Below are 24,956 nucleotides of genomic sequence, written 5' to 3' on the forward strand. Positions count from 1 at the left end.
GGCCTCGGGTTGACAGGTATGCACTACCCACCTCTGTATCGCAGTCAACTGACCTGACAGTTTAACTGTTGTTGTGCTGGATATCTGACGATCCAAATTCTTCCTGCGCCATCTGTCCAGAGATAACACCCTTCACCTAATAGCACCTGTCCACCATTAGCTACTCATAAAGAAAGATTTCTCCTGTTGTTCCTATTTTAATATAGAGCTCTTCAGAATCACCTCAACCACAAAACGCACAAGGGACTTTTATTGCTCCCGGTTTCCAGGCGTAGAAAACATTTCACCCCCAAAACAATGAGCTCATATGTTTGTCTGTCTCCTATAGCATCCACATTTTGTGGCAAGGTACTGTGACATGCGGTCGATCTTAAAGATTAATCTTGTTCACAGCTTCATATCACTTTCATCTGCTAAAACATATCACACAACCAGGACCATCTGCTCTGACCCCAACTCTTAAGAGATGGCTTTTATTAAGAAAGGTCATGTGCCACGTGTGCAGCGTAGCTCGCTAGCTGCAGGGAGACTGCAAGCCAGGTAACACATCAGTCACTGGCAGGCAGCCAAAAACAGGCATCAAGGTTGGTCAAGTTGATGGATGAAGGTGTAGCTCTAGCACTTGCCGAGCCATTCACAAGGCTGTAAATAACATTTACAGTGCGCGGCGGCGGCTAGCCATCGCCAACACATCTTCTGATGTCAGTAGTACATTATCATATCTAATCAGCCTCCAGAAAGGTGAAAAAAGACATTGGCAACTCTTCTGCGAAAAAAATATAGAACTACCATATTTTGCGAACGATAAGTGGTAATATCATTTCATAGGAGCAACATGTTTTTTATACTGACAGCCGCGTGGGAGCTCTAGCTAGCTGTGCCCTCTACTTTTGGTGCAGTTGTTCAAAAGTAAAACTGATGATTGAGAGCAATGGATTTCGTATTTGGCGTGAAATCCAGAATTTGGTAAACAAGGTAGGCTATCTTGTGTTTTTGTAGCCTGGTACTCCAGACTCACCGCTGTTCCAACTATTGAGTCTGGCCACCATTAAGCGGATAAAATTTCCAGGGCGGAGCAAGCCACAGCAAACAGACAGCGGAGTGGACCAATCAGCGACGGGCGGGACAAGGCAGTTGTGCGCGGAAGTAAACATACGAGGAGAGCGGAGTTTATTCATGGCTAGCGCAAGTTGTGTCAGTGTGTTTTTGGTAATTTAAAACTGAACCGTGGATTGGAACATATTCTCGGCTGTCCTGTTCGCCATCTGTGTTGTTGTGGAGACGACTTACGACGCGGAAGAGTGACGTTGCTCGTTAAGGACACGTCACGCAAATATACGAATCTGATTTGTCGATTGATTTTGTACTTTCTCGAGAGGCCGTTAATGGGCTGGGTCCCAGACTACACTCTCAGTGTTCAAAAAACACTGAGGCTATACAAACCTAAACATATTAACAGTTATTCAGATAAGAGAAGCTTATCTAGCCTGTTTTCCAAATTATTATTACAATAATCAGAGGTGGGTAGTAACTAAAGATGTCCCGATCGATCGGGATGCCGATCGATCGTCATTTTCAAAGTATCGGACATGCCTTTTAAAAAAAAAAAAAAATAATGTATATATATATATATATATATATATATATATATACATACATTTTTTTTTTTTTTTTTTTTTAAATGAAATCATTTTCTAATTGTATTTAAAGTTACAGACAAAATGTCTTACACTCATCCAGAGTCTTTAGCTTTGGCTTAAAGTAGGGTTATCTAAATTATCGCGTTAACAGCGGTAATTAATTTTTTTTTTAAATTAATCACGTTAATATATTTAATGCAATCAACGCATGCGCTGCACGACCCATTCACGCATTGTTGCGTTCAATCTATAATGGCGCCGTTTTACTTATATATAGAGCTAAAAGGCAGCGTAAAATGAGTAGAGTGAATTTTGGCAGCCTTTGGAACTTTTTTTTAATTGGCTAAAGCCATACTATACCTTTCTCAACAATTAGAAATATCATGGGAAGCAATGTGGGGAAGAAAGGTAGTAGTTGATCTCTTTCTTAACACCATATATTCTTTCCCAACGCAGAGAAGATATATCAATTGGTGCCACTACGCACAGTCATGGTTGCACTTCCCATCATGCATTTGGGCAGAACAGTTAAATGGCTACAGTATCATTTACTGAAAGCTCAACAAATACACTAGATGGCAATATTTAGTCACAATATACAAAGTCACATTTATCCTTTAAGAATTACAAGTCTTTCTATCCGTGGATCCCTCACACAGAAAGAATGTTAATAATGTAAATGCCATCTTGAGGATTTATTGTCGTAATAAAAAAATACAGTACTTATGTACTGTATGTTAAATGTATATATTCGTCCGAGTTTTATTCATTTTTTTCTTAATGCATTGCCAAAATGTATATGATCGGGAAAAATTATCGGGAATGATTGGAATTGAATCGGAAGCAAAAAAAAAAAAAAAAAGCAATCGGATCGGGAAATATCGGGATCGGCAGATACTCAAACTAAAACGATCGGGATCGGATCGGGAACAAAAAAACACGATCGGAACAACCCTAGTAGTAACACATTACATTCACTCAGTTACATTTACTTGAGTAACTTTTTGATAAAAATGTACTTCTTAGTTTTACCACGCATTACTTTTTACTCATACTTGAGTAGATTTGTAAAGAAACACGACTCTTACTCCACTACTTTGGGCTACACTAGAGTTGTTTGCATTTTTCGTGTTTATTCTACACATTGACTTTATTACTGCCAGAGATGCCAACAGTGGCCGTCTCAGTTTCACCAATGAGACGTCGAAACAATAACCACGTGACTCCATTATACCAATCAGAGTTAACAATGTTTTTTCTCCACTGGAGGGCACTCATGCTCTTTGGACTGGTGATGTTTCATATTGTTGTTCTGGTCTGTATTCGATGACTCTTGTGTCATCATTTTGACCTAATATGGTCATGTAATAGGTTATAATATAGTATAATAATAACAGTTCATATCGATGAAGTTGTGCTGTGATAAAAAAAATATATATATAGATTTTTAAAAAATCTAACTTTACAAGCAGCTACTCACAAAGTTACTAATTACTAGAGTATTATTTTCAATAAAGTTTTTTACCTGTACTTGAGTACATTTTTGGATGCATACTTTTACTTGAGTAAGATATTTGGCTACTCTACCCACCTCTGTCCATAATGTACATTATAATATTAGGTCTTGGTCTCCGATAAAATCCCCCCCAAAACTGCCACTCATACACCAGTGTGACTAATATATGCCATTTTGATTTAGCATTTTTTGCTGGTCCAAGAAGAATATACCCCATGTACACAGAAACTCGTGATTACTTATAAATTCATCGTATAACAGTTTTGGTCATCTGTCTTTTGTAAAAGCATTTTATTTAATGTTATCCATTCATGTGGGTAGAAGTGTTCTGAAATCTTTTAGAACTTATTTGGGAGAAAATGTACCTCATGTTAAAGCATGTATTGTACAAGTTAAGTTTGTCACACGGCATGCAAGCAGTCGAAGTGCATGACATTGACTGAAGCTAAATATGTAGAGAACCATGTTTAGAGTTGTAGTCATTATTTGTCGATCTATATAAAATTCATGTTTCTTCACTCACACACATGTTCAGTCACACCTATACATAAATGTATCTCTCATGGTGCCAAACAGAGCACCCTCAAATATCAACTTACACTGATATGCATGATGTAGTAAGAAAAATCATGTTTAAATATAATAGAAAATACCTTATCTATTTTCTATGGACGGTTATGACATTAAATGAGGGCAATTAAACCTGGAAAAAGGCAGTTATGTTATCAGGACTATAATCAAAAATGGATCGAACAAACACCCTTGTACAAAAGAAAATAAATCTATTAAGCCGATAAAAAATAAGAGTATGGTGTAAATATACAGTACATATATATATATAATATATATTCATATTTATATTTTCTTAGCAGTATTTACAAGAAGATATAGTGAATGGCAGTGTACAATGGTCTTGCACGTTCCTTGGTATTATTTGCTCTGGATTTTAGTCCGTAAAGTAAAATGCTGTGCTGATGAAGTAACTGGATTATTAAAAAAAAAAGAAAAAATGATCCAAGTCAATTCATGATTCTCCTGTCCTGCGTGGGAATGGAAAACACATTTCCAAAAACTCAACAAACTTTCATTCCAGTTAACAGAAAGTGCCCCGTAAACATTGTTCCACCTAGAACCGTGAAAAGGCTGCGCTGTGCAGTCCTTGATATCCAACAAGTTCTCCGAGACGTCTCATCACCGAGTTCCTGTCCCACCGAGCAGCAGTGGTCCTTAGCTTCATCTCTGGTAATGTAAGGCGAAGAGTCCACAACCCCGTGAGGCATGGAGCAGAGGAAATGTAAATGTTTTGTCTGCATGGTGATGAGGTATCAGCGTTTCTTGATGGCCGCCCCATTAGAATGGGGAGGGAGCTTAGGAAGGCAGGGCTCCTCAGCACCAGCATCGTGGGAAAAGACCGAGTCTTCACCGGAGGAGCAGGTAGAGCTGCGGGTGTCACGGTAGTTGGGGGAGTATTGATCCAGGGGCACGGATAGCTCTAAATACTCCTGCATGTAGGAAAGACATTTAATAAAGCCATTGTTCTTGCCTGCAGATTTCACCAGTGATGAGGAATGAACTGACCTGGTTGGATGTCATGGCCAGACAGCGGTCCAGGTCCTCTACAAGCTGCTTGAATGTAGGCCTCTGTGAGGGCACAGCATGCCAGCAGTCCCTCATCATCATGTACCTGCATGAAGTCAACGTGGTGAGATTCAACCAAAATAGTCCACTCTTAGGTCTGCAGTGTTAATCTTTAATCGATTAATCTTCAACACCTTTATCAGACATGGAATTTGCTACAGGAACTATAAAGAGAGTTGCTTATTTTTTTAGTTTATTTTAAAAATATTTTGAGTATCTCAGCTTTTGTGCTAAACGTATGTGCGTGTAACTGACTTCACATTTGTCACAGAAGGGCTGTGCTTGTGAGCGGTGTCAATTTCTGAGTTTAAACATTACTTTCTTCATTCTCAGCGACCTAAGAAATTCCCACAATTTTCATACTAACAGTATGTGATCCCGATAAAATGTGGTATCTGTTCTATAACAAATCATGCTTCCTAAACAATAACAAATTTTAAAAGGTCAGTGTATTGCACCTATTAAACACATCATCCTCACAATTCAGAGAAAAAAAGTAGTTTATTGCACCTATTAAACACATCATCCTCACAATTCAGAGAAAAAAAGTAGTTCGTTAGGTAGCAGAAACTCCTTTGTTAAGGGGGTAACTAGTTATGCGGTGTCGTGGGCTAGTTTGTAGTGTCTGCAAGGACAAAAAGTAGTAAGAGATTATGAATCTGCACCTTGAACCTAAAATGCATTGAATGAATGAATGAGTGAATGTGGTTATTCCCAAAAGGTTTTGTACAAACTGATCTTTTTTAGCTTACTACCAAACAGTTGTTTTTGTCAGTCTTCATCTCAGTCTTTTGGACAATAATACTTATAAGTCTTAGTCATATTTTAGTCATCTCAAAATGTGTTTGTATTCGCCCAGTTTTTGTTGAGAAAAACACAAGACTAATTTCGTCTAGTTTTAATTAAGTTTACTAAAAATGTTTTAGTCTGTAAAATTACAAAATTTACTCAAAAAATAAATAAAGGTTTTCAACTATTTCGAATGAACATTGACAGACGAGTACATATTGTAGCCAACTTGGTGATTATATACCCTCAGCAGGAAAACAGTACATTATTTTCGTTTGATTATAGCCACCTGGACGCCAAAACTGTATGTAAAAAAAAAAAAGTTGTCTGAGAGTTTAGAGGACACTCGCCGTTAGCATTAGCCTAATTTTAATGTGAATGCTATGCTAAACCTATGAGTTACATTTAGTGTGTGATGATCACTCAACAAAGACTTTCAAAGGTTAAAGCAACATTGCATATTCTATTTTTTTCTATATTCTATTATTCTTTCTGGCCAAGAGAGAAGGGTAACTACACGTAAAATGTCACACATGGTGATCATGTGACGGAAACTATGGTGCATTTCCGTCTCGTTCTTTTCTCGTCAGACAAAAACTGGCAGTCGTCTTATGTTTTAGTCTGCAAAAACACGTTTTTAGCTCGTTATCATCTTGTCATCATCATGAAAAAAGTGTTCGTTGATGAAACATTTTCGTTATTGTCATCATTGATGAAAACAACACTGCTACCAAACCTAATGAGATCAATACATGTCAATATTTACTTGTATATCATTGTTGCACTTCCAGGGAAAAATTAAGATGAGGTAATCATTTCCTTACAATTCATGAGTGCATGTGGAGGGTTTGTCCATCCGGTGGCCTTCCTTCAACAGCTTAAATAGTTCCTCTACAGGGACGCCAGGGTATGGAGAGCCTCCCAGGGTAAAGATTTCCCAAAGCAGAACTCCAAATGACCAGCTGCAAACACGCACCACGTTAAGTCAACAGTCCACATTCCACTGAAACTGAATAAAGAAAAAAAAAAACAATAACGTGATACTCACACATCACTTTGGTGTGTGTATATTCGATCAAATAGTGCTTCAGGAGCCATCCATTTGACTGGTAAACGACCCTGTGAAGAAAAAAATGAGCGTACCATACAGACATTCAGAATCTTTTCTTGCAAATGATCAAGCTACTTACATTGGTGGTCTTTTTGTAGTAATCAATGTGGTGTATGTCTCTTGCCAGGCCAAAATCAGCTATCTTCATCACATTGTCCTCAGTTACCAAAACATTACGAGCAGCAAGATCTCTGTGAATGCACTTTACAGATGAAGAACAAAAAAAAAATTAAATAAAAATAATTTACAACAAACATTATGAAGAGGCAGACGAAGTTCTATCTCTATAGTCTGATCTGGTGTTGCTTATGTTACCTTCTTGGAAGCCAAGTACTCCATGCCTCGGGCCACTTGATAGGCACAGGATACCAGGTCTTTGATGGACATGTTCTCGACAGGAACCTGGTCTGGGTTGTAACAGTACTCCATGCCTGGAGGGCGTCGTGCACGCAAGAACTCCCTCAAATTGCCTTTGGATGCATACTCCACAATCACATACAACGGACCTATAGAAAAATGGGCATACTGATGGTTAGAATGCTAAATGTATTTTTTTTTTTTTTTTTGAGTACAGTACTAAGATGACATATAGTTTAACTCGTGATAAATTAGGTAAATGAGAACCATCTTGTCAATATGTACGTTCTCTCCAGTGACATTCAGGCCAATGACAGGCTTTTACTTTGACAGTATGATGGAATAACCATGCGATCAGTGGATACATGCCAACTATTACTCAATGCACTTAAATTCCAGAACAGCTAAGTAACTACTGCAAGTTAAAGCTGGGAGCTCTCTTACCATCCTGTGTGCAGGCTCCTAGCAGATTTATGATGTTCTTGTGTTTCCCAATGATCTTCATCATTTCCATCTCTGAAATCAGGTCTGACAGGTCTTTCTCAGTAGCGTCAGCTGGAGAGTATTGCAAAGATAGGTTATTGATTCATGAAATATTAAAGCAGCTACAAAAGTCGGAAGGTTGCTGATCTGTTTCGACAGACAGACACTTTCAGTGGTCTATCTATCCATCTATCTATCTTCGGCCACATAGTACCTAGCTAGCTAGACCACAGACTGTGTGGTCACGAAAAAAAAAAGGCAGCCAATGAGTTTGACTAGACTGTGTTCTGCTTGGAAACTAAAGGTAATATTTCAAAAACCAAGCACAAATCATGTAACCACGCATTGCACAGTTGCTATTAGACATGTTACTTTTTTGTAATTCCTGTTAATTCAGGACAACCGATGCCACATTTGTTAACCATTGAATTGTATAAGTTTGTGACATTGCATGCAAGAGGTCTCTAGCAAATGCTCTTATCCAAGACATTTTGCAAACCACTATTACGAACAATACAAAACTATTAAAGCGGGCAAACTTACACTTCAACATTTTCACCGCGACCTTTGTCACACGATTTGGCTTCTCTTTGTCGAGACCCAGGGCTTCTCCCATCACGACCTGACCAAAGCATCCTTCGCCCAAGGGCTTCCCAAGAACAAGTCTGCAAGTAAGACATAAAAATTATTTGGCTAAACAGTGAACTTTCATTTCACACCTCTATGATTCTTGGAGTGTCTGCCTGTTGCCTTGTAATAAAAGGAAGGAACCTAATGAACATCGAAAACGACATTTTTCTTTAGGGCTGCAGCTATCGATTATTTTAGTAGTCGATTAATCGATGAACTAGTTAGTTCGAATAATCGAGTAATCGGATAAGGAATATAAAAAATATATATAATACCTGACCTGAGCCTCAAATGGTATAAAGAAATCAATAAATGAGGATATATGTACAACAAAAGAACAATTGGCTAACTTACATAGCAAAAGTCCACTAGTTTAAATGCTATATTATGCCAACGTCTTTTTTTACAATACTCTTAACAAATGGTTCAAACACATATTCCCACAAAAAAACGGCTAAATATACCTTTAAACTAAATTTAAAATGCATTAAAAAAAAAAAAACATTAGCTCAAACAAAAACTTAGCTTATGTTGGTCCTCACAGGTAGCAGCTGGATTTAGCCATGTGAAATGAGGCAGACTAGAGGGCAGTGTATCTCCCCAAATCAATAAAACTAAATGCAAACACTTTCAAAGCAAACCATTAAATGCTACTTTTATTAAACGAATACTCGAAGCATCAATATTTAGTTTGAATATTTTTTTTTGTAATCGAATACTCGAGTTTATCGATTAATTGTTGCAGCACTATTTTTCTTCAATTCATACCGATCTCGTGGAAGTTCCCAGCGTGGATCTTGGGGTAGTTCATACTCAGAAACCCCTGACAACATTGGAGAACCGCTGGAGGAAAGGCGAGCAGGTCGAACTAACATCACACCAGAGTGAATGGAGGAACTTGAGTCCACAGACACCTGGGATAAAGAAGCCTGACATTACTCCCCTCATAGTGAAAGCGAAACAGATGCCCGTAGAAATTAATTTAGCCAAGGGAAAAAAAAAAAGTTCAGTGTGTCGAAATAACCTGTATCAGGTTCAAGAACACCATACCTACCTGATGCAAGACTTGGACTCTTGACAATCTCAATGGAAGCATGCTTTTAGTAAAATTAAAATGTCAACATACACTTATTTAAATGAGAGGAATAGGGGTATTGTGAGAGAAAGACGTGAGAAAGGTAAAAATATTTCAAACCCCCTATCTACTTTCTGTTACCTGTCTGCGCAGGGGGATGCTTTTAGCCAGCTTGTGGACAGCCAGCTGACTGTTGAAGTCACTCTTCTTGGAGGAGGTGCGAATCTTCACTATAATGGCGATGGCAATCATGACTGCTATGAAGAAGAAGCCCACACAGTAGATGACCACTTCCAGATAAGTGTGGTTGGCAGCAGGATAGTGTGGGGTGGCTACATGGATGGGATTGGATGGGATAAATGGGTCAGGTGGTTTCATTAGCGTTTAGAAATGAAATGTACATATAAAAGCATGTCAAAACACGCTCATGCTCACTTGCATCAGTCAGTACAAAAGCACCACAGTACACACACGCAAACATACAATCAACTGTGTCTAAAACCGAACCCTTTGACACAACACAACAACACACTTATACCGTATTATCTTCTTTGCAGTGTTCACAACATGTTAAAACTACTTGACACTTGAAATAAATCCTATGTAGCCCATTTTTATACAAACCAAGTGAATTGTTTTAATAGCCAGTTTCATTTATAATACAAATAACATTTGCAGAGAAAGTGTCAAGGATATGGCTGTCATACACACTCCCTATGCAGGCATGCATTCAACCACACGCACACACACACTTAATGTTCTAGTGCCACAGAGCATAAGATCACACGAGGTTTAATTACTTGTGTGTAATTTAAACCAAAAGTGTTTTGTGTGTTGGTGCTGGTGATACTAAAAATGTTGTATTCATTGACGAGCCAAAATACGCTTGGAATTAGACGGAGTTTAAACTGAAATTAAATCAGATCTTGTTTTTATCCTCCCATTCCACAAAAAAGACGATCATGTATGCATTATTAACACCAACAGTTGCATGTAACGGAAAACCCACTGTGGCACACATTAACTTGGGATGGGACTGAGTATTGATATGATACTGGATTGTTAAGAATGAGTTTCATAAAATTTTAATTTCATAATATGTGGGTCATTCCAGAATTGCAGGACAATTTGGTTTGGAAATTCTTGGCAAATAAGCCTTCACTTCTCTGGTTTTCTGCTACATATTCATCAATAATAGATCTTCAACTATGAAAGCCTTGATTAGCTCCTCTTATAGAAGAATGGCAACATTTCTATTACATTTATTTATTTGATATTTACAATATTTAGATTAGGGCTGCAAATAACGATTTTTTTCATAATCAATTCATCGGACAATTAATTAAACGATTAATCGGATGAGTGTCATTCTTTTAAATTACCTTCACAATTTAAAGTGAAGCTGTTTTGTTGTGAGTAACAATGAAGAAAAAAATGGATGACTATTTCCGTCAAAAATAATATTACAGCTTCCTGACTTAACATAATCTACAACTGTATCGATTATCAAATTCGTTGGCAACTAATTTATTAATCGATTAGTTATTGCAGCCTTATTAAGAAGCTAATTTGGACAGTAAGATGTTCGAAAATTGGCAAAAATGTGAATTGTTGTCTTCCAAAGTAAAAACTGAATTTTGTTCATGTCCTACTTTGACTTAACAAAAATATAATTAAAAAAAAATCTAATAATATTTACAACTGAGAAATTATATGTATGTTATAAATACAGGAATTTAGACAAGTTTAAGGTGAAGAAGGTCCTAAACGATTAATTGGTTATCAAAAAACTTGATTAATTTGCTAATCGATTAGTTGTCGATTACTCGATTAATTGTTGCACCTCTATCTAGTATAATCATGACAAAAGGTAAATTGTTTGCAAATCTGTATTAAAGTTTCTTGAGAGTTTAAACTAGCTTTTTAGCCAGCAGTTACTGCTGATCAAGAAGGCAAACCAAGAAAAAAAATGAAACAATAATTGTCTTATTCTGATTTTATGCATAACAGGGTTCCAAGAAGTAGCGTGCGGTGTTCTATAAAGGCAAACTATTTTAATAGAAGGAAGGACGTACAGTGTATCACAAAAGTGAGTCCACCCCTCCCATTTTTGCAGATATTTCAGTATATCTTTCCATGGGACAACACTGACAAAATGACACTTTGACACAATGAAAAGTAGTCTGCGTGCAGCTTATATGATAGAGTTAATTTATTTTCCTCTCAAAATAACTCAAAATATAGCCATTAATATATAAACCCCTGGCAACAAAAGTGAGTACACCCCATAGAAACAACGTACATCCCTAAATGTCCCAATTGAGTACTACCTGTCATTTTCCCTCCAAAATGTCATGTGACTCGTTACAGGAGTGCTGTCAGCATTGCTGCAGAGATTGAAGAGGTGGGGGGCCAGACTGTTAGTGCTCAGACCATACGCCGCACTCTACATCAAATTGGTGTGCATGGCTGTCACCCCAGGAGGAAGCCTCTTCTGAAGACGGTACACAAGAAAATCCGCCCGTCTCATCAGACCATAGGACATGGTTCCAGTAATCCATGTGCTTTGTTGACATGTCTTCAGCAAACTGTTTGCGGGCTTTCTTGTGTACCGTCTTCGTAGAGGATTCCTCCTGGGGTGACAGCCATGCACACCAATTTGATGTAGAGTGCGGCGTATGGTCTGAGCACTAAAAGGCTGACCCCCACCTCTTCAATCTCTGCAGCAATGCTGACAGCACTCCTGTAATGAGTCACATGACATTTTGGAGGGAAAATGACAAGCAGTATCAATTTGGACATTTAAGGATGAACGTAGTTTCTATAGCAGGGGTGGGCAAACTGGTCCTCGAGGGCCGCAGTGGGTCCTGGTCTTTGTTCCAACTGACCCAGCACAGATAGTTTAACCAATGCGGTTCCAGCAGAAATGAGAAGCACCTGCCTGCAATCGACTGATTGCACTTGTAAAACAGCAGATTGGTGAAAAGGTGTCCTCTTAATGGGTTGCAACAAAAACCCGCACCCACTGCGGCCCTTTGTGGAAATAATTGCCCACCCCTGTTCTATGGGATGTACTCACTTTTGTTGCCAGGGGTTTAGATATTAATGGCTACATTTTGAGTTATTTTGAGGTGAAAATTAATTAACTCTATTATATAAGCTGTGCCAGGGGTCGCGTTAACCGAATATTTTCCGTCGTTGACCCGTTTTTTTAAAACGGTGAAGTCCATCCGTCATTTTGACAGGTTGCAATTCACACCCCAGACCACAGGATGGCGAGTGAGGATATTAATTAGCTATTGTCTCTCTTGATGCATGACGTCGTTGGCCTTACTCTGAAAAATGTCCGAACTAGCATTCAGGTGTAGCAAACACGGAAACGTTAGGAAACTTTGGACAGCATTGTCTAAGGCTACGTTCATTCTACAGGTCTTAATGCACGAATCCAATTTTTTCGTGTTTTTCCGACTCGAGTCAGGCATTAACTTGATGGTCTGAATGAGACAAGTCGCATAGACGTGGACCATTTCAAATCCGATCTGGGTCATTTTTGTATGTGGTTCAAATCCGATCTGTACCGTCTAGTGTCCCAAATCCGATTTCAGCTGTGCGTTATTAGCACCTAGCTTGCAGTGAACACGGCTTTTGGGGAAAGGCCGGACTTGACAACAGTCATAAAAAAATAAAAATGGGTTGAGGATAAGCATGAGAATGATCGGTTTTCTCTCTGCTCTATGAGGCCATATTTCAACATTTCCTACACAGCCGAGAGTCGGGAGAGGGGTCTGGCTGCAGCCCGTCGTGGAGAGTCGGGGCAAACTGCCTGTATGTGTGTGTGACATGCACGGACAGTGCGTGCATGCTATCGATCCATATAAACTGTGAATATAAGCCTAAACAGGGATTATTTATGTCTGTTATTTGTCTCCTCCTTTTGAAAAGCAAAAGATGATATGCCTGGAATGACGGATGACTTGTCATTTGTTTTGATGCTTCTGCGCACCGGCGCGTGTCGGACTGGGAATTAGAGCGCATGCGTAATACTTGAATGGTCTCAATGGACAAAAGCAGTCTGAACGGGCACGCCAAAAAAACAGATATGACAAAAAAATCGGATTTGTGCATTAAGACCTGTAGTATGAACGTAGCCTACTTGAATGTGCAGGGACAAACAGCTTGGAGTCAGAAGTACGTGCGCTATTCTCAAACCTGAACGCACCCAGAGTCTTGGATGACAAATCAACAGAGCAGAGAGTAGACACAACATGGCTGGTAGTTTCTTCAATTTATTCAGAGTTGAGTAAGTAACGCACCGCTTTTGACCAACACTGCTATTGAATATGTCATTATTATCATTTTAAAAATGTAAGTGATGGGTAAAAATAGATTATGACCGGATTTTTATGACCCTGTCAGTCAAAATGACAGACAACGAAAAAGTCTAGCGCAACCTTTGAGCTGCGCACAGACTATTTTTCATTGTGTCAAAGTGTCATTATGTCAGTGTTGTCCCATGAAAAGATATACTTAAATATCTGCAGAAATGCGAAGGTTGTACTCACTTTTGTGATACACTGTACATTTAATCAACCCATTCTTTAGGGAGACTGATGATGTCAAGTCCAGCAGATCATGTGATACACTGCCTTCTTCTTTTACCAGGCTAAAACGATTATCATAACAACGTCCGTGTATGTCGTGAGACATGTTATATTCGTTAATGAATAGTGTATCATATTTGCAATACTATGTTCATTAAAACAGATGTTTCAAACACAGCAATGAAAATATACCCTTAGAATGAAATTTAAATTTCATTATTTTTTTGATATAAATGTCCTCCAAATCTGAAATGACATATTTACAAAGTGTTGTATTCATTTTTACTTAACCTATGGATCCACGTGGAAAAAATAAAAAGACTTCTGTTCAACACCGTATGACAAAATGCTCTACTTTCATTCCTCTGATGTTCTTTGCATCCCAAACCAAGTGTGCCGCTACACCCATCACCAACACCAGCAGCGTACAAGTCGGCTCCACTTGTGTTAAGAGGCTGACTGAAAGGCAGCTTGATAATTGGGCAAATGCCCATTCCAATGGGGAGGAATGAGACACACAAAGTACAGAGAGCCAATTATCAGAGCCGTCCAGAGAACTCGCAGCAGGAAATGACATGCGGATTACATGTCATTTAAAGCGCTTGTCAAAGGAAATCAGCTTTACACCAAATGAAATTCATTCACTAAAGAGTAGAAAGGTATGAACGGTTTAAAGTGAAATCTGAAAAGAGATGCCGAAGTCCCAATTTTAAAAATCTTGCCAAATCAAAAATAATTCAACTATTTCTTACCTATTTTTAAAAGGTTAAGTAGTTTTTGCTTGTTAATTTACACCCCTTTTTCATCAGAATAGCATTGAGCCAATGTGTTGTTTGGCGTTCTCAGACTTCATTTAAGCGGAGCAAGGCCCACAGTGAGAGAAGAGCCATGCTAAGAGAAAGAAAGTTTAGTATTACAACTTGCCTTCTCACATTCTGACAGAATGTGTTTCTAATTCAGACAAATGTGAAGGCAGATAGACAGACTTTTGTAAAGGAAATTGACAGGAGTTTAGAAAGGGAGTTGCAGAACCACTGATACCTTCAAAAACGGTCAACCATGCAGAGTGATGAGAGTACCCGATAGAATTGCCCGCCAAGCAGGTATACTCCCCAGCGTCATCAAAAGACACATTTCTCAGTTGCAGGACTTCCATTTCCTTGTCCGTGGTGTTAAGGCCAGCGGTCTAGAAAATAAAGGAAGCAGAGGCCCAATAGAAAGAAGAGAACCATGAGTAAAGAATTCTGAAAGAGAGAAAAGTGATAGAGGAGAGTTTTTCTCCTCCTCCTGCATCAAACACCATTTGCCCCAAAAGTTATGACTCAAAGCCACAGCCAAGGACCTGTCAGAGAGAGCCTTACCAAAAGAATATGTTAGTGGAACAGCTTATTACATTGAATCGGACTGATAAAACCTAACATTAGGTCATCCCATCACCATGTTGAATATCTCAGTTTCATCTCCACATGCACGAGATGGGCAACATGGAAAACTCCACAGCAGAACAGATCACACTCACTCTTGGGACACACCTCACATTCCTGTCTGTGGACAGGGAACGTTACACAAACAATAGAGTGGGAAGAGACTGCAAGCACGTGGAGGGGCAAGGAAGCAAATCTGATTAAATAAGATGTCAGTGGGCTGAAGTCCGAATGGTTGGGCAGAGGAAAGAATGAATATTGAGAACAGGTCCCATGTAAACCTGGGACTAAACACTTTCAACTGTTCTGCTGGGAATTTTCCATAGCGTCATTTACTGTCAGAAGCATTGAGGCAGGAGACAGAGAGGGAGAAAATGGAGGGTGAGTGGGAGGAGAGAAACAGCTGAAGTTGTCTCCTGTTAAACGACCGTAGTTCCAGGTGGTCTTGGGAGTGTCTCCACTGTGTAGTCCTGTGCAGCTGCGCAATGTTTACCTGTGGGCTCAAATCTGGTGACAGACAGCCAGGCCGACTGATTGGCCTCGCCTATATAATTGGACACCTTACATATATATTCTCCTCTGTCCTCCTCAGTCACATTGTAGAGGGTGAGCAACTGAGCATCCGAACTATTGACGCCAGAATGCTGGAAATAAAAGAATGTTATGTGCAGCTCAAACACAGAAGTCATGTTGTGCAGGCATTTCACCTCAATAGCTTTATCGACTTGCTGTTTAAATTTAATTAGTATTTTTCAGACTATAAATCGCATTAGCCAAGTAATGCACAATAAAGAGGGAGAAAACACCAATGTCTCATAGGAATATAAGTCACATTTTGGTATTTTATTTTATTATTATTATTATTAGACCAGTGACGTCTTTCACATAGCTTTCTGAAAACAAAACAAATACAAGTCGCAGGCCCAGTCAAACTAAGGAAGAAAATGTGTGACTTATAGTCCGAAAAATACGTTACCTCCTCCCTTTAATACACTTAGCTACTGCAGCAAAAATCAAATCTGGGGTGATTGTAGGAAAACAAATCAAAGTTAGCTCTACCTTGAGGATACGGACATATGGCAATCCGTCTGTACCAACGCGACTTCCGTTGACCTCGATGTGCTTTAACCACTGGATATGAGGCTGAGGGTCGCTAAAGACCTTGCATTCAAACTCCACATCACTGCCCACCACTGCAGTGCGATTAGCAGGAAGGCCAGCCTGCAGGATGGGCCTGTGTGGGGAGCGCTCTGCAACATAAACAAAATACATATACAGTACTACATAAATCATAATTCATACACACATTCAAAATTTAAAAAAATACTCTGCACCCCAAAAAATAGCATCAGCAATTTACAGATACAATTTATTGTTATTTCATGGCATGAATATGATTTCACAGATTACAAATTCAAATTCAATCTCTTATGATGATGATAGGCTTTCTGTCCCATAAGCACACACGCACACTCATAGTCAAGGTTATATGCCATGTTGAGGTCCAGCCAGGCCTAGGTGACACAGGTATGGGGAATGTGATTTATTGCACTAGAGTGAGAGCATGTCAAGGCAGGACTAGGTTCATCGGTCGTCTGTTCTCTGAAACTCAACTCAAAACTTCTATACAATATATGGGATTAATTTAGTTAAGCCTGTCGCAATATGCAATAATTCCATTTATCGCACAGTAAATAAAAATGAAGGCGGTAATTTTTCCCCTGCGATTTATCGCCTCGCGTGCACGTGCGTGCGGCAGACGTGCTGTTAAAAGTTCGGCTTCCTTGTTACCAACTACGCAAAATTCATCTTCGTTCCGGGTCCGGCAAAAAATAGCACTGGAGCCAATCTGTTCCTATTGTGTCTTATTGTTCAATGTATACTGGCCGCGTCAGTGCTCCGGAATGACTGCGGACCATCTCCGGCGTGCCGGAGCCCACCGGATGCTTTAGGTTATTTTTTATATTTGCCGGAGACTCATCCGTCAAAATGGGCGGAACCGGGCCTGGAGTCAACAGCCCAGTTGCTTATTCACGGTTTAAACACCAGCGAACATGGACAAAGAACACTCTATCATGGAGGTGGAAAGTCACAAAGTGATTTATGACGCAGCAGATCATCACTATAAAGACAACATTAAAAAGGAAGCTGTATGGTGTCCTATTATGTGTGTTTTTCTGGCAATGATATCAAACACACGACGTGCTGACAACTTTGTTTTTTGTTATCACACGGCCCTAACAACACTTCCTCAACCTATGGCTCTCGGCAGGCTGTGTCTCTCACTGCCGCGTCACATCAACAAAACAACACCACCGTTGCGTGCGCTTCAGGGTGCCTCGGAAAACATCCAATTAGAATATCACACATGGAACGCCGTAGCAGAAGCTATGAGGGGAAAAATTTTCATTTGCCTAAATGCTTAAGTTATTAAGAGCAATTTTATTTTTCTCTTGAAAAAGACATTTTATTCAGTGTTTCTGTGCGGTGTTAATATTGTTGTCATTTACTTATAAGAGGCATGGTCTATTGTTTTTAGTTGTGATTTCTTAAAAAGTATTTTTGAATTTCAGGGTAAACATTTATCGTGTTTAAATGGGTTTACTTGATCTATTAATATTAGGGCTGTCAAAATTATCACGTTAACGGGTGTTAATTAATTCTTTAAATTAATCACGTTAAAATATTTGACGCAATTAACGCATGCACTGAATGAAGCGCTCTCGCATTGCCTCAAACAGATTTCAATGACGCCGTTTATGGACATTAAGAGTGAAGAGAATGCCACCGGCCGCTTGGGGGCAGCGCAGCGCCGTTCCATACTAATGTTATTCCTTCTAATAGTGGGAGAATTAGTAGTTGTGAGACGTTTATGCTGTTGCTTTGTGCTCCACACTTATTTCGGTAAGTTTGCTTTCTTTTAGTGGCAATTATGTGTCTCTTGTTGTATTTTGGGTAAGATATGCACAGAGATATATCTGTTATAAAGGCGAGTGGACACAGGCGTTCTTTGGGCTGCGCCGTTTATTGGCATAAGCTTCTGCAACCCCTTCACAACAAACAGAAGTATCATTTAGTGAAAGCACAACAAAAATAATATTGCTATCTCTCAAAAAAAATAATGTTCACAAAAAGAAAAGCACTTCAGTCTGTAGTAATGAGGCCCTATTCTCACACAGCTAAACAACAATGCAAAGTGAACTGGCATTACTCAGAATTTGGTCACTTAATTCCTATTATTGTTATTTTTATTCTTCTTATTATTATATTAACTCTACTTTTGATTGAAAATTGTACAAATTTTATTAAAACTAAAATATGAAGAGGGGTTTTAATATAAAATTACTATAACTTGTAACTATAACATTTATCTTTTATGAACAACAAGTCTTACTATCCGTGGATCACTTAAACAGAAAGAATGTTAATAATGCCATTTGTGGATTTATTGTTATAATAAACAAATACAGCACTTATGTACAGTATGTTGTATGTATATATCCGTCTTGTGTCTTATCTTTCTATTCCAACAATAATTTACAGAAAAATATGGCATACTTTAGAGATTGTTTGAATTGCGATTCATTACGATTAATTAATTTTTAAGCTGTGATTAACTCGATTAAAAATTTTAATCGTTTGACAGCCCTAATTAATATATACTGTATCGTGACAGGTCTAAATTTAGCATGTTTACTTTGCAGTTTTACCCAGGGTAAAAACCACTAAACTAAAAAAAAAAAAAAAAAAATGTTAAAGAATATTAGCAAGCCATTTTGCATTCCAATGCATATCGAAAGTCACAACTCAATCACATAGACAGTGTAATTAAATGAAAACTATACAGCACAGAACTTGGGACAAATGGTGTGAATTTGAGGGCAGGTATTAAATTAATCAATTTCACACATCAACAGTAAAGTGTATTTTTTTCCTGAAATGATAGTGGACAATAATAGTGTTGGGGGGGGGCGACACAGTTTATATTTAGATGTAAATCATTTTTTTAGAGTTACCACTTACCAACAACATCCAGCTGGTAGGTGTGGTTGATGCTCCCATGCACGTTTTCCACGACACAAGTATAGTTTCCCTTATCAGAGGGCACAACAGATTCCATGATGATAGTCCAAACATGGTCGCGAACCTAACAATTGGAGAAAGGGTTTTCAGTGGCCCTTATACAAAATTCAATGCATAACCAACTTTATCAGCATACCTTTCACAGGTTCTAATTTCTATAAAGAGACCCTCCCCACACACAAAAAAAGTTTCTAGCATCTGTTTTCTGAATATGAACATTTTAGTTGGTAAATCAATTGGAATGTGATTATAACAAGGTCCAGGACTCTACTTCCTGTCGCAATTTATCTTTAAAGCAATAGATCTTTTTTCTACCCACAGGAAAATTAGATACATGTTTCATATAAATATCTGCAGCAGCCTATCTTATTAGCACCAACTGATGACTGGTTCGTTTCATGTTACATTATAATTTTTCTTCATAAATCTGCCAAGACCACCATTGTGTGATTAACCAACAGACCTCTAAGGCAATGGCAACATCAAACATATATGAACAGAGACTGCGCTTTCCCTCATTTAGCCAACACAAGGGGGAATCCAGCTGCCCGCTGCCAGATGTGTTGTGCTTGACTTACATGCTTACATGTGGTCTAAATTATTCCCTCCTTCCTGCACGTCTCTATGCAGACGATATACAGTATATGAACAATAGAAGCCTGGCCATAAAAGCAAGTGTGAGCGAGATTAGAGACATCCCGAGCCGCCAATGCAGACCTTTGCACCGTGACTTAAAACTAAAAAACAAACATAAAAAAACAGCAGCCAGATGGTTAAGTGTGCCGCTTGGCTGTTGTGAACTGGGAGTAAACTCCTAAATGTGTCCAAGCTGGGAAGGAAGAAAACTTGGGGATGCATGAGACAGGGTTAAATTAGCCTATAATGTACCTTGATAGAAAAAGAAGACATTGAGGAGGAGGAAGTTGTTTGTATTTTTCTCTAAATCTTTAAATACATGCACCCTACACAACGTGTACTACTGGATTGTGAATTTAGCTGTGGAAGGTCAATTGGAGAACCTCACCCCCCACCCCCCCAAAAATCCAGTTGAAAAACTTTGATTTTCATGTGACTGAAAATGAAAATGAAAGAAAATGACTGATTGTGGAGATTTTCAACAAGCTCCTAAATGTTTAGTTTAATTTAATGTAATGTAATTAATCCTTTGTGGTTGAAAATATATCTTTATGTACTACGTAATAGAGCAGGGATGATAGAGAAAGAAATAAGGCAAATATCTGGCACAATTCTGCTGGATAAACCTTGCTTCGATCATTCGTCTTATCTTGAATTTTGCAATCTCCCATTTGCTCAAGAGCTACCCAAGTGCAGCTTGTTTGGAAAAAAAAAGGGTGTGCTCTGTGTTTGCACTGTGTAGTATTAGATCCGTGTCAGTGTGCTACACATGTACTTTACAGTACATTAAAAAAATGCACAGTCAGGAAAAGAGTAAGGGTTGTCCTGTGAAAATGAGATTACATTTGCCCTCCTGGTCAAAGAGTCCATAATTCCATAACAAGAGGAAGAAGGAGGTAATAATTGGAGATAGAACATTAACCGACTCTCAGACGAGGTTCACACCGCAGGTTTTAATGCAAAATTCCGATTTTTTGTCTTAACTGTTTTTTTAGCGTGCCCGTTCTGACTTTGTCCATTGAGCCCGTTCAAGTATTACGCATGCGAACTAACTCGTAGTCCGACACGCGCTGAGCAAACTGACCCGCATTCGCTGAAGCATCAAAACAAAACGAATGCTGTACGTCATTCCAAGGTGATTATATTTTGATTTCCAAAAAGAGGACTTGGTTTATATGGATCGATAGAACGCACAGTGCGTGCATGACGCACACATGCAGTGCATTTTCCCTCCAAATGTCATGTGACTCGTTGATTGAAGATTAAAGAGATAGGGGGTCAGCCTGTTAGTGCTAAGACCATACGCCGAACTCTATATTAAATTGTGCATGGCTATCACCCCAGGAGGAAGCCTCCTCTGATGACGGTACACAAGAAAGCCCGCAAACAGTTTGCTGAAGACACGTCAACAATGCACATGGATTACTGGAACCATGTCCTATGGTCTGATGAGACGAAGATTAATTTGTTTGGTTACGATGGTCTCAAGCATGTGTGGCGACGACCAGGTGAGGAGTACAGATAAGTGTGTCATGCCTACAGTCAAGCATGGTGGTGGGAAGGACCCCCCCCCCCCCCCCCACACCTCTTCAATCTCTGCAGCAATGCTGACAGCATTCCTGTAACGAGTCACGTGACATTTTGGAGGGATATTGACAAGTAGTACTCAATTTGGACAGGGATGTACTGTATGTAGTTCCCATGCGGTGTACTCACTTTTCTTGCCAGGGGTTTAGATATTAATGGCAATGTTTTGATTTATTTTGAGGGGAAAATAAAATAACTCGATTATATTGTATAAGCTGCACACAGACTACTTTTCATTGTGTCAAAGCATCATTTTGTCAGTGTTGTCCCATAAAAAGATGTACTTAAATATCTGCAGAAATGCGAAGGGTGTACTCACTTTTGTGATACACTGTATAAGCCATGCATGAATTTGCCCAGACTCAGCCATGTAAGCAATACTAAAATATTGCTCATTTGGCGCACGGAAAGAAAACCGAGCATTATCATTTCTTCATCCTGATGAAGGCGGAAGTACTTGCCGAAACATGTCAGGTAAATAAAACAACCTAAAACGTTTGTCTGTGATGAAAGAAAAAAAATCAACTTATCCTTTTCCTCATTTTATTCTTTTAATGACTGTGGTCAAGCCCGCTTCCTGCGTAAAAGCAGAGTTCAAGCTGGGCACTAACGCACACCTATCACTGCCATCGTGCCTGCTGCTCTCGCTCTTTGCTGACGTAATTGCTGCATGAATTCCAATTTGGGAGACTTGACAGTTCAGACCGTTGCCATATTCTGGAAAAAATGTGGCCCAGATCGGATTTAAACCACATACGAAAGTGACCCAGATCGGATTTGAAACGGTCCACTTCAATGCGACTTGTCCCGTTCAGACCATCAACTTAATGCCTCACTCGAGTCGGAAAGACACGAAAAAATCGGATTTGTGCATTAAGACCTGCGGTCTGAACCTAGCCTAAAAGACCAACGTTACTGACCTTAAAACCCCCAATCCGATGGTCTCTTTTGAACTCTTTTCCATTTTTGTACCATTTCAATGTGGGTGTTGGGTTGCCATTGGCCTGACAGCGGAACTTGACTGTCTTACTGGCAGGAACAGCATGTAGCTTTTTCTCCATTTTTTCTGGATGAGCCCACTGTGGGGGCATTGCTACAACAACAAAACAAAGGACAAAAGATTATCTAATACTGCGGCATGAGTAAGTTATAAGGGATGAGCCAACTCACGGAGTAGTTTCTGACTGCCTAATAATTTCCCTTCCTCTGAAGATTCTTCATCCTCGTCATCATCCTCAGATGAGGCCAAGGTGTCAACTGTTTGGAATAGACATATTTTGTTAGGCATTGTACTGTATCGGCTAATGAGTCCATCATTTTTTTTATTCATATTTCAATAAATTAATTACCTGTGACGTTGAAAAAGACACTACGGTTGCCAAAGGCCTTGCATGCGTACAGTCCAGAGTCAGTCAGCTCCACTGTCTCAATCTCCAACTGGCCATTGCGTATGCGAGTGTGTTCTCCATCTACTATGACCACATGGTCTTTGGTCCAGTTGACAGCAACCAGGGATTCCTTGAAACAATGTAGGTCCAGACGATCTCCAGGATAGAGGGTAAAAAGCTCGGCTTGTGTTTCCACGGAGACTAAGAGGCGCAAATGGAAATTATTATAGATTTAACGGTGAAGATAAAACTAACACTAATGAAAATGAATGCTGATTAGTTTGGCTTGTTTTTTAATGAAAAGTATGATTTTAGACAAGATGATACTGAAATCACCAAACCCACATTGTTTTTCAATTGTTCCTGAGTGTCCCAGGATTTCTTTTGTTAACTAACACATGTATGACCTCTCTTTCCTATTTTTCTGGAACCGGGTCATAGCAGAGAGCCAGTACTATGAATTAAAAAGTGTCTGAATGTTTAAGGGGACAGACAGAAAGAACAAAAATGGGGATGGAGACGGACACATGATTTAATACTGGGGTGCCCAAGTCCAGTCCTCGAGAGCCCCTATCCAGCTTGTTTTCCATGTCGCCCTCTTTTAACACACCTGAATCAAATGATCAGCAAGCTCTGCAGGAGCCTGATAACAATCCTGATTATTTGAGTCGGGTGTGTTGGAGGAGGAAGACATGGAAAACATGCTGGATTGGGCTCTTGAAGCCCAATCTCTTGAAGACTTGGGCAACCCGATTTAATATACACTATATCCCACCTAACTATTACTAGGTTTACAATAGGAGTGGGAACCTTTTGGTACCTCACGATACGATACGATTTGCGATTAAAAAAAAGCCCACGATAACGATGATCTGACGATATGGCGATACAACGATTATCGATACATTGGTCGGAAAATCATTATAGGATATTCTACAAACAACTAATAAACAGAAAAAACAAGCTTCTGCTGCTAATTGGATTGATTTTATCACTAGTAGACGTCCAATCCATTTGAACTGGGAGGGTGTCAGCGAATGAACGAATTCGCTGCCATCCCTCCCACTTCAAACGGATTGAACGTCTATGGCCGGTAGTGGCAGCCAATACCAGGCAATGAGTTAATTTTGGGCCATTTAAGGTCATTTACATGTTAATTTTCAGTTACTTCCTGTTGATTTTGTGATATTTTATGGGCCACTTCCTGTTTATTTTGAGTTATATAACAGGAAGCAACCTGGGAATCAACCAAATGAATAGGCAGTGACTCAAACTCAACAGGAAATGACCTGTAAATGCCCTGAAAATCGGACAGAATGACTGTGATTGCCCTGATTTCGAAAGAACGAACGTTCCCAGTCTAAATGGATTGGGCGTCGAGCACCGTCAATGCAGCCTTTGAGTTAACTAAGACACTATTAGGGTGGAAGATTTTGGTAGCAACTTGTTGGTTTATTTTTATTTATTTATTTTTTAGACATTGACACCGTTTTAAAACGATATCTCGATTCTTGGCAGGAGCATATCGATAACCTTTTGGGATACAAAGTATCACGATATATCACCATTTCGACATTTTGTCACACCCCTAGTTTACAACATAATCAGCACCGAGGGGAGACCCTTTATTGAAGGGGTACACCAAAAAACCAAAAGGACAGAAAGAGAGGTGACAAGAAAGACTATATAAGGACAGGGCAGGGGAAGTGAGCAAGCAGTGCTGTTGACATGCAGTGGGAAACCCATATTAAGAAAAATCATCTGTCAAAATTAGTGACTTGTCATTCTATCTTCACTGTGCTATAGTTCATCCTGGAACAACCAGCTAGATCCCAATAGCAAATATGAACCTTTGGTGACGTTCTACAACAATCAGACGCTACACAAAAATGAGGCTGTCCATTTGAAAAATGTACTTTAATCACACAGCCATGACCGAGAGACAGTAGAAAAGACCTTCCTTGATTTCCTTCTGGCAGAAGGCCCGCGGTGCCTCTT

General features: G+C 39.3%; 1 protein-coding gene across 3 annotated transcripts in view; it reads right to left on the reverse strand.

Moving 5' to 3' along the window:
• Window positions 1–1,711: 1,711 nt before the first annotated feature.
• Window positions 1,712–24,956, reverse strand: part of fgfr1a (fibroblast growth factor receptor 1a) — a 47,855-nt gene continuing 24,610 nt past the window's right edge. Inside the window, exons 3-18 of one of the 3 annotated variants that reach the window (XM_057831618.1) lie at window positions 22,920–23,159; window positions 22,741–22,827; window positions 22,491–22,663; window positions 19,288–19,411; window positions 16,324–16,514; window positions 15,758–15,908; window positions 9,381–9,571; window positions 8,933–9,078; window positions 8,078–8,199; window positions 7,496–7,606; window positions 7,010–7,200; window positions 6,774–6,896; window positions 6,632–6,702; window positions 6,408–6,545; window positions 4,735–4,840; window positions 1,712–4,658 (exon numbers count right to left, since the gene is read on the reverse strand). In XM_057831618.1, the coding sequence (XP_057687601.1) occupies window positions 4,482–4,658; window positions 4,735–4,840; window positions 6,408–6,545; window positions 6,632–6,702; window positions 6,774–6,896; window positions 7,010–7,200; window positions 7,496–7,606; window positions 8,078–8,199; window positions 8,933–9,078; window positions 9,381–9,571; window positions 15,758–15,908; window positions 16,324–16,514; window positions 19,288–19,411; window positions 22,491–22,663; window positions 22,741–22,827; window positions 22,920–23,159 (2,342 nt within the window). In that variant the 3' untranslated portion in view covers window positions 1,712–4,481. Of the gene's footprint in view, window positions 4,659–4,734; window positions 4,841–6,407; window positions 6,546–6,631; window positions 6,703–6,773; window positions 6,897–7,009; window positions 7,201–7,495; window positions 7,607–8,077; window positions 8,200–8,932; window positions 9,079–9,373; window positions 9,572–14,881; window positions 15,027–15,757; window positions 15,909–16,323; window positions 16,515–19,287; window positions 19,412–22,490; window positions 22,664–22,740; window positions 22,828–22,919; window positions 23,160–24,956 lie in introns of all 3 variants that reach the window. The other 2 variants (XM_057831617.1, XM_057831616.1) reach the window with 2 other exon arrangements.

Source organism: Corythoichthys intestinalis, chromosome 3, assembly GCF_030265065.1.
Source record: "Corythoichthys intestinalis isolate RoL2023-P3 chromosome 3, ASM3026506v1, whole genome shotgun sequence".
NCBI lineage: Eukaryota > Metazoa > Chordata > Actinopteri > Syngnathiformes > Syngnathidae > Corythoichthys > Corythoichthys intestinalis.